At 37.0% G+C, this 11,106-nt stretch overlaps 1 protein-coding gene across 2 annotated transcripts in view; it reads left to right on the forward strand.

Moving 5' to 3' along the window:
* FAM135B (family with sequence similarity 135 member B) overlaps window positions 1–10,886 on the forward strand; it is a 441,077-nt gene extending 430,191 nt beyond the window's left edge. For both annotated transcript variants that reach the window (XM_072602991.1, XM_072602990.1), the window contains exons 16-20: window positions 2,580–2,677; window positions 2,935–3,086; window positions 4,006–4,116; window positions 6,144–6,257; window positions 10,086–10,886. In XM_072602991.1, coding sequence (XP_072459092.1) covers window positions 2,580–2,677; window positions 2,935–3,086; window positions 4,006–4,116; window positions 6,144–6,257; window positions 10,086–10,291 — 681 coding nt within the window. In that variant the 3' untranslated portion in view covers window positions 10,292–10,886. The remainder of the gene's footprint in view (window positions 1–2,579; window positions 2,678–2,934; window positions 3,087–4,005; window positions 4,117–6,143; window positions 6,258–10,085) is intronic.
* Window positions 10,887–11,106: the final 220 nt, after the last annotated feature.

Here is an 11,106-nt window from a genome sequence, read left to right on the forward strand (position 1 = left end):
AAGGCACCAAAATTAACAGAGATCAAAAAAGGTTCCTGTAGATGGTAGGATTTTTGCTAGAACTTGAAGGAAACCAGGAAAATGAGGAAGCAGAGACAAATCAATCAAAAAATATGTGTTAAGTACCTATGTTCCAGGCACTTTACTAATTGCTGGGGATACAAAAAGAGGCAAAAGGCAAACTCTGCCCTCAAGGAGCTTACAATCAAACAGGGAGACAACATGCAAACAAATATATGCAAAGCAAGCTATATACAGGACAAATAGGAAATAATTACAAGAGGGAAGGAACGAGAATTTAAAGAGAGGTAGGAGAACATTCTATGCTTGAGGGAAAGTCAGTGAAAATGTCTAGAGCTAAAAGATGAAGTGCTTTGTTGGAGGAACACCAAGGAAGCCAGTGTCACTGGATTGCAGTGTGTGGTATGCGTTTGTGTGTGTGTGTGTGTGTGTGTGTGTGTGTGTGTGTGTTTGGCCAGGGAGGGGTGGAGGCAAGGAATGATGGTATAAGGTGTAAGAAGATTGTAAAGACAGGAATTACAGTTAAATATTCCTATTTCCTTCAGTTCTTAAATGTCACTAACTACAGGTTCATCACCATTATACTAATTGATGAATGAAATGATGACCTATGAGCGCTAGCTGATGGGACATTGGATTTTTACCTCGAGAAAGACTTAGGGTGAAACAGGAGTAAGGTCATGAGCATTTTCTTTACATGTATGCAAGGGTGTAAGGTGAAAAGAGACTAGACTGTTTTCTGCTTGGTGTGAGAGCATAGAACCAGTAGCAGTAGAAAGGAAGGGCAAGGAGTCAAATTTCTCCTTGAAGCAGAGGGAAGATAAGAAATATAATGGGCTGTTTAAGAAGGTAATGCTTCCTCCCCCACTACACCCCCCCCCCCCCCCCACTAGCTCCACTAGACAGCTTCAAATACAAGCTGGATGACCATTGGAGGAGGGTTTTTGTTCAGGAACAGTTTAGACCCAACCTTGAAGAGCTCTTCCCACTCTGAGATTCTGTAATTCTATTATCCCACAGCAGAAACCTTATAAATTACATCTGTCTCCTACATCTGTTCATCTTGAAGAGCGCTGAGTGAGTTGTCCCTAGCGGGGAATCCTTTGAGTGGGCCGACATTAGCAAGGCATGTTGACTCATGAAAGCATTCATTGCTAGAGGTATATTTTCCAACAGTGTCTGCATCAGTATTTGATGATAATTTCTCACATATCTACTTAGGTTGAAAATTGATTCTGATTCCCATTGGAGCAACAAACCCACATCTTTAAACAAGATGATTAACTGATGATTTGAGAAGTTAAACAATTATTTCATTCTGCCACAAATGTCAGTAACTTTGTGTAAGCTGGAAAAAGCATTGTAATATCTTGGTGTGGAGGGAGCAATGGATTTATCATCAGAACACTTGGGTTCAAATCTGGGTCCCTCTCGTCTGCCTATATGATTGTGGGCAAATCATGTATATTCTCTTTTCTCGTTTTCTCATCTGTGATATGAGGGGGTTGCACTAAGTGATCAGAGAATCACAGAATTTCAGGAAGGAAACTTAGAGCCTCCTTATCTGCTTCTCACATACAAACATGGACTTTTCTATATAATGTCCAACAAGCAGTTATCTGGTCTTTATCTGAAGACATCTAGTGAGGCAGAGCCATGAACTAATAGGGAATCCCATATTTTTATTTGTTTGGATAGCACATAAATTATGTAATATATGTATGTGTGTACATATATATATGTATATTTCTTTTTAAAATATCACTATTGTTTTGCACTGATTCTCCCCCCTTACTTCCACATAACCTAGCCCTTATAAAAAACAAGGATAGTTAAGTAAAACAAAGGAGCACATTGGCCATATCTGAATTTATGTGCCCACTTCTTCACTTCTATTTCACCACTTCTGTAATGGGAATCAAGAGGTACATTTTATTTGGTCTCATTTCCATGGCATCAGTTGTTTTCCAGTTTCTTTCCCCAGACATGTAGAATGGAGAAATAGGAAATATGTATGTATCTATACACACACATTTGTATGTAAAAAAGAAACATGAAATACACATCTTTTATACATGCATGCATACACACACAGATACATACCCCTACACGCACTTTAAATCAAGCCTATGTGAATCTTTATAACTTCTAATTATGGCTTTTCATTTGGCCCTTTCAATCTAAGAACAAGTTTAGTCAAGCTTTCAACAGAGAGCCCCTCAAATACTTGGAGGGATGTTTCCTATCTCTCACATCACCACCCCCCCAACTCCCAGTCTCTTCTTCTATGAGGCAGGGAAAATAAATATAATATTCCCACTTCCCCATTTTAGAGATGAAGCCCCTGAGTCTCATAGAGATGGCATGACTTGGCCAGGATCATAAAGGTTGTAAGTGGTAGAGAAGTAGCTTTATCCATATTTTCCTATTTCCATTCTAGAACCCTAGCTATAGTAGGCCATGATGTGGTTGTGCAATGGCAAAAGAAATGTATGCTTTGGGGTCTTGGTTCATTGTTGTCATTTCATAAGTCCCTTCTTTGCTTTGTCTTCTTTCAGAGTGACACTTTTGCTGACTTTGACACAATGACAGATCGCTTACTAGATGAGATCATTCAGCATATCCAGTTATATAATCTGTCCATTTCTCGAATCAGGTAAAAACACCCTCCAGGTGAAGAAGTAAGACAAAAATGATTTCGATAATACTTATTAATTGCTGCTTGTTGGGTAGCCTGAGAGGGGCTGATACTGAAATGCATATTTATCGAACAAGATTAAATTCAAAATTTACTAAACATCTGCTATGTTTATGGCACTATGATAGGTGCTAAGCACACATGGGTAGATGTGACACCACATTCTAGAGGGATAACAGTCTAATGAACTCATATCCTTTGGTTTTTCCAAACAGCTTCATTGGCCATTCCCTTGGCAACATCATCATCCGATCAGTATTGACTCGGCCTCGTTTTCGGTATTACCTCAACAAGCTACATACCTTTCTCTCTCTCTCTGGGCCACACTTGGGGACACTGTACAACAATAGTACTCTTGTTAGTACAGGTAAGTTTTTACTTAGCCATATCCCTTTTGAATTCAGTACTGACTCCATCTTCTGTTGTTAGGGCCTGCCAATTCTCTTTATTCTCTTGAAGTAGACTTCACAAGCACACAGGCACTTCCATTCCACTTCAAACTGCTAAGACCTCCCCCATGCAATTTCTGTATGTATAAAACAGATATGATAATATGTGTACTACTTACCATTCAGGATTGTTGCTTGGAAGAGACTTGGAAATTCTTTAAAAAATACTATAGATATCTGAGGGTGCCGCTCCTTTTCTCCATCATTAAAATATAAAGAATATCTCTTGTATCCTTTGTTTCATAATTACTATGATACCTAGTATTTGTATAACACTATAATGTCTGCATATTTTTTATCTGATTTTTATCAGATTTGCTATCTTATTGGATCCTTGCAAGAGGTAGACATTGCACTTTCACGTCTAAGTAAATCAAACTTTTGAAAGGTTAGAAGATTTGGCCAATGTTGGGGAGAACTCAATAGTATAATAAAGAGTGGGTTGAACTGGGACCCAGAAAACCTGTGTTCACTGCCTGCTTCAAACATTTATTAGCAAATTCAAAGTCAAAAGAACACTAGTTCCACAATCATAGGAGTTGGTATAAGTCTTACCTTTGAAACTTATTACCTCTCTGTCCTTATATATCCCTGCACTTAACCATTCTATACCTGAGTTCCCTCAAAAAGACTAATAGAACAGCTAATGGTCAAAGGCCCCTCCCCACTCTAGCTTTAGGAACCTAGCAAGCTTTCCATTTGTCTTTTACTCCTATAAAGCAAGATAATGACCTCTGAATAGAAGTGATATTTCCAGTGTTCCTCACCCCTAATGTTGTGATAACACCATGGAGTATGCAAAGAAATTGGTTCTTGATTCTGTCTCTGTTTTACCAGGTTTGTGGCTAATGCAAAAGCTGAAGAAATCTGGGTCCCTTTTACAACTGACCTTCAGGGACAACACAGATTTGCGCAAATGTTTCCTGTACCAACTGAGCCAAAAGACAGGTGGGCTGGCTGTTATACATGTCTGGGGAGAGAAATTAGACAGAAGCTAAGGCCATTAAAATGAAACCAAATGAAACCTGCCTCTTGTTTCTGATTAGAGAAATAATGGAATAGGCTTTTAGGAATTTATACATGACCAATGTGGTCATTTGTTTTGCTTAATCATCCTTATTTCTTATAAGGACTGGGATATGTGGGAGTAAGGAAGAAGAGTCAATGCCAAAAGGTAGTGATATTAAAAAAAAGAAAAAAAATAATAAAAAAGCATGAAAACAAGAAAAAGTAAACAAGAGGAAATGGTTCTAATGGTTCAATGGATTAAAATGAATGAATGCAAAAGCATTTAATAAATCCTATGTAATATGGGAAATGAACAAGAATTTACTAAGTTCCTCCTGTGTTTTAGGCATTGTCCCAAACACTTTACAAAAATCTCATTTAACAAGTACTTGCTATGTACTAATGATAAAAATAAACAAGAGAGACCTTCAAGGAGCTTATATTACAATAAAGTGAGACACACATACAGGGGAGTCGAAGACAGAGTAAACAAGTGATAAACTAATGTTTAAGTTTGGGAAGTCACGGGGGTGGTAAGTAGAGCCTTAGGGAAATTTCTTGACATGCTATTTGCAATAGCAATGGCAATATTAAACTGATTACATTTCCAAACTGGAAAGTGTGTATGTGTTAGGGTCCACATACAGTGACGAGTAAGAATGAAGGAAGAAAATGGCTGGAATGGAATACAAAGCAAAGCTGAAGTTGGCAGAAAGTTGGTTGACCCCAGATGGAGAGTTTCACAGTTGAGATGTTTTAAGTCCCAAAGCATGAGGTCTGTTGTTAAGAGACTATAGTGGCATATAAAAGTAGCTGGCAAAGAGATGGCTACAGTGGAAATGGCCAGGATTGAACTATCTTGTTATAAAATAGAATAACAGAAAAAAAAAAAAAAACTGCTATCCCACATAAAGTCCTATACCCCAGACCTCACAAAATATATTGTTGTGTTGTACCTCTTTATTTTTTTTTTTTATTTATCAAGTTTTAATTTATATGAGTAGCTAGGAGGCTCAGTGGGTAGAATTCTAGGTCTGGAGTGAGGAAGCCCCGGGTTCAAATATGGCCTTAGACACTTTGTACCTATGTGACCCTGCACAAGTCTCTTAATTTCCTCATCTGTAAAATGGGGATAATAATAGTACCAATCTTCAAGGTTGTTGTATCAAGTAAGGTTTTATAAATAAAACTTATCACATGTCTGGCAAATAGTAGGTGGTATATAAATACTATTAGTAGTAGTTTTGGCATTAGATTAGTGAAGTTATTTACATCAGTATCTTTATTCCTGTACTGCCTTTAAACTGAATATGATAATAACTACAACTTAGTAGTAGTATACTCCTAATATGTGTGTGTGTGTATGTTTGTGTGTATGCATGTATGTATCCTAGTACCTGAAACAATATATACTATGCAACAGACATTCAATATATACTTTTGAAATTGAATTTTGTCCCTTGGGTCATATCCTAGTATAATTTAAAAATTGATACTCTAGAAAACATGCTTTTCAAAGGTGTAATGGGTTCAGGAATTCTGAAAGACACAGAAGGTATTGTTCTCCCTCCCTTCTGTTCTGCCATGAGAATGCAAGAAGGCTCTTCATGGTAGGGTGTGAGGTTGCATAATGGGCCCTGATATTTGAGGACTGCTCCAGTGATAGTGGACACAGCTGACCCCCTCAGGGGGGTACCTTCCCCCTCACTATATTGTGAATAACTCAGGGACCAGTGAGGACTTTTTCCTAAAGTCCAAGGATTTCCAGTGTGACAGTAACGTAGCACAAACTCTTCAGGTTACAGTTGTGTCTTTGTCATTGTGTAGAGGCATCAGATCCTTAGATGAACAACAAGCATTTAATAATGCCTGCTCCGTCTTTATAATCCCCCCCAAAAAAATGAACAGTATGTAAAATTTTTATTCTTTCTTTGTGAAAAAAGTATAATTTCTCCCCTTTATTCTAGGCCTTCAGTATTTTAAAAATGTTGTATTGGTTGCTTCTCCTCAAGACCGGTATGTGCCATTTCATTCAGCAAGAATTGAAATGTGCAAAATGGCTCTCAAGGACAGGCATACAGGTAGGTTGTGTCCTACAATATCGTCAGGTCTTGCTTGTTTTGAGTCTAAGAGTATGTTAAATAAAAATGAGTCTCATTTCTTGCCCTGAAACCTCCAGCTAATGACACATGTAAAGCCTTATTATGTGAGGTAACAAATGATGAACTTTCTCAATAGATATATAAAATGGGCAACTTTATTGACAAACGCGCCCAGTTTTTTATTTGCTTTAAAAAAACTGCATTCATAAAAACATCTCTGAGTTACTGAATGCCAAAAATCTCCAGAGGATCAAGTTTGAAGGTGTATCAATGAACAATGGAAAACTGCATAAGAATGGTTTAATCTGCAAGAAGCAATGTTCCATCAGTCATAGAAAGAAGCACTTATTAAATGCCTACTTTGAGTTAAGCACTGTGCTTAACTCTAGTTAGCACTAGGATTCACATACAAAGAACGCACAATCCTTATTTACAATGAGCTGACTTTCTAACATTGCCTTGTATCTAAGACATATAAGAAGAGAAGAAAAAAGTGGCCAGCCATGTAGTAAGAAAGAATAAATAATGAAAAGTCTAAGTGTTATCCTGATATCCACAAAATAGTGGGTGAATCAAGGAAATACCTTAGTCATGTTGGATAAAAGACACTTGGACAAGAACCTTGTGGAATGAGGAATACACAACTACTAGTTAGATCACTGGTCCATTTGAGTATTGAAATATAGCTATGGGATCATAAGGTTATATAATATAATCCCTTTATTTTACAGATGATAAAACCATGGCCCCAGAAAGTCTAGTGGCATATTTTAAGTCACAAGATTAATTAGTGGAAGAGCTGGGATTTGAACTCAGGCTCTCTAATTTCAAGTACAATGTGTTTCTAGTACACTAGGTTATCTCTCATGGAGATACATCTTTAGCTGTAGTATAAAATTTTGCTTTATGAGCTCCTTTCTTAAGAAGTGACAAATAGACCAGTGGACCAAAATTCTCTCCGTTAAACTCATACTCCTTACCATTTTAAACCTGGCCATTAACTTGTTCCACTATAAGTTTTAAAGGAGTGTAGCATAATTCTGGACTCATAGTAGAAGCTTCATGAGTGCTTGATTTATAGATTGTTTGAAAGAATGGGCCCACTGTGTGGCCCATTGTGACGGAATTCAATGTCTCTAGGATACTAGAATAAGAACACCTCATACTTTGATACTACTTTTCTAAAAAAAAAATCATAGCTATTTACCCATTTGATCCTCCAAATAAACCTTACTTAGTAGGGAAAGCATTACTCAACTGTATTTAGATTTCATTAATGTGGATATTGCCTTTAGTAATGCAGATTGCAACTCATCCAGCCCTTGACATCCTGTGAGTCTCTTGTTCATATTCTCCAATGATTTCATGACTGGGAGACCTTCCAACATACTGTGGTCCTTTTGCACTTTTGTCTAAGTTCATGAAGATTGGATATGGGTCCCATACATCAGTTATATCTCTTCCTCTTGTCATGAGAACAGTGCATCTTTTCTTTTCACTATTACGTCTCTTTAATAACATCTTTAACTCCATCTCACCTTTATCATCCTTCAATTGGTATGTGTTTCACCTGTCTCAGTCCTACCATCCATGTCTACATTGCCTTTTATATGATTATAAATTTAAGTTCTTCAGAAATCATGACATTCCATGACTTGTAACCACAAATCAATAAAAATACAATATTGTACTAAAAAGATCATCCTTTGTTTCAGGGAGAAGCTTAAAGTTATTAAAAAGAACTATGCAATTTCCTAAAGGAAATCAGGTTCAGGAAAAGTGTTCTTTTCATTTTATATATGTGAAAATTAACCTTTAGGGTGTTTTAGTGACTCAGGACCATTTAATTTTAGATTTAGATCCAGAAGGGTTCTAATAGATGGACCCTCTATTTTAACCACACATTTTACTGATCAGAAACTGAGACTAGGGGAGGATAAAGGATTTTTTCACTGTATCCCATTGGTTCTTGTGCCAAGATCTCATAGCTAGTAGATGATAGAATTGATACTTGAACATAGGTCTTGCAGTTCCAAAATCAGGGTTCATCTTCTGAATAAAAGGTTGACTTGTAATAGCAGCCATACTGGTACACCCAGGATGGTTGCTAGCACAGGTTCTTAGATCTGCTTTGCTAGGAAAGATAGCTGTTTAAGGCATCAACCATCTTTTTTTAATTACATCCACTAGTTCAGGGAAAAAGTCAGTACCCTGAACTTCAGAGAAAATACTAACAGAGAAATATAAGCAGAGAAATGCCTGAATCAAAACAATATTGCTATATACATTGCAAACATCCCTGGATCTAGAGAGCTTTTCCATCTGAGCAGTCAGGGGATCTAAAGATATAGCTACTGAGTGTCTCGACCAGGGAATCACAAGACCCTTCTCATAAACAAGCCCTCAAAGTAAAATACCAACCTCCCAGAATATGTAACAAAGACTCAGTTTCTGATTGGCTCAGAGTCAGTAGGCACAAAACCTACATGACTCAGCACAGCTGTGAATTATCAGGGTTCAAACGAGATCAGTCCTTCAGACATTTTCAAGGAGCCTGAGCCTGGGAAACTGAACTCCAAAAAGAAAACAGCAAAAATCCTACTTTGCTTTCACAGCTCTCTATCGGCTATATTATATTGCCTTTTTTTATTCTCTGATTCTAGGCTAAGGTTTTGTACTTTCTAGAAACATAATGTCAGCCAGATTCTCAATGGCTATCCCTTGTGTTGTCCAGATAGAATTTAATAGAGATATGTAAGAGAAGCAGTAATCCTGAAGGCAAAATGCTTGGGTTCAAGTCCTGGTTCCCAAGTTCAATAGCTATGTGAAATATATATATATGTATATATATATATATATATATATATACACACATACATACATACATGCATATAAACACATGCACACATGTACATACATATATGTATGTGTGCATATATATACAAACATACATATATCTATATCTATATCTATCTATCTATCTGTCTATCTATCTATCTATCTATCTAATCTTTATTTCTCTAAGCCTGAGCTTCCTTCATCTCTAAAATAATCATAACTCTACTTTTACCTTCCTACCTTCAAGGGATGGTAGTTGTGAGTAATGTATTTTATAAAAGAAGTGAGCAGAACTAGTAGAACATTATAACACAGTAATAGAAATATTATAAAGATATTCAATTGTGAAAGACTTAGCTACTCTGATAAGTGCGATCATCTATAGCAGTGCTGAAGGAGTCATGATGAGAAATGCTATCCACCTCCAGAGAGAGAACTGATGCACTCTGAGTGCAGATTGAAGCATATTATTATTTTTTTCTTTTTGCACCTCAATGTAGCTAATGTGAAAATATTTTGCATGATCTCACATGTATCATATTTCTAGAATTCTCTATGAGTGGCAGATAGGGCAGAAAGAAGGAGATGTTTTGGAAATGAAACTAAGCATCCAAAATATTTTAAAAATTTTAAAATGTCTAAAAAGAAACATTGTAGAACTTACAATTCTAGAGCAGGGGATATAATTTACAAATATATACATACATACTATCTGCGTTTTTGGTAAGTATATCTTCATATGATTTCCATTGTAATCCTGTCTATTTCCTGGTACATTAAAAAAAATAATTAAATAGATGTGTAGGCCAAAGGGGTTCATTAAACAAAAAGTTTTAAGAGCCTCTGTTCAAGAGTTGCTGATTTCACATGTGTTGGAAGTTAACAGGAGTATTTTTAGTCCAAGTAGAAAATTACTAAGCAGAGTTACTGCTATATTGTGAATGACCTCTTCTTCTACCCCATTTTCAGGCCCAGTGTATGTGGAGATGATCAACAACCTTCTCCAACCTCTGATTGAGGCCAAGGATTGCACTGTAATTCGACACAATGTGTTCCACGCTCTGCCCAACACTGCCAATGCCCTGATTGGCCGAGCTGCCCACATAGCTGTGCTGGACTCTGAACTGTTCCTGGAGAAATTTTTCCTGGTCACGGGACTTAACTACTTCAAATAGTGGCTTTAGGGGAATCAATTAGGGCCCTGTGTAATACCCCCAAAAGCAACCAGTGCACTTTTTTCAGTATCATTCAGACCCTTAGCTGAAACATACAGCTTTTTAGACTTGGGAGGCCCATGCTAAACATTGAAATAGGAGTCCCATTTGCATTTTAGGTGGAAAGTGGGAAGGAGAAGGCCATATGGGAATGGTTAGAGATATTGAAGCTGCTCCTATGCCAGTTTAGGAAAACCAAGCAAACCATCATTTACCAAATTGTAGGTTATCATTTAATGGTGACTTGAAGTTTCATTCCAGATACTTCACAGGAACAAGAAGAAAAATAAACAAGTGTTGGAGAGGTGGTGGGGGCAGTGTCAAAATCTTAATAGCATAGAACAATGGCTTCCTCCCCCATTTAACTCGATTTGTCCAAAGCATTACCAGCTTGAGTGTTTGTTGGTTGATACAAATTCATAGAAACATTTCAGAACTCAGGTTAAAACCTCTTTTTGTGTGTGTAGAACTGAAGATTATTTATGTGCAAAGAATCCTTTATAAATTCTTTTGTGCCATCTCTGTTTAAAAAAAAAATCTGATTTCCATTCCATCATTCCTTTTCATATGTGATTCAAGGGGTGTTCTTCAAAAACTTTTTTTTTTTGGTGGGGGGTGGGAACATGAGGGAGGGAGGGAGTAAGGTAGTTCAACATTGATCCTAAGAATCCTGAAAATAAAAATACCCATGAAGATTATATTAGGCCAGTTGGTCCAGGTACCTTTTTTCTGGATCCCTACTTAAATTGCTGGTCTAAATCATACTTTTGTCATTG

Source organism: Notamacropus eugenii, chromosome 4 (genome assembly GCF_028372415.1).
Source record: "Notamacropus eugenii isolate mMacEug1 chromosome 4, mMacEug1.pri_v2, whole genome shotgun sequence".
NCBI classification, from domain to species: Eukaryota; Metazoa; Chordata; class Mammalia; order Diprotodontia; family Macropodidae; genus Notamacropus; species Notamacropus eugenii.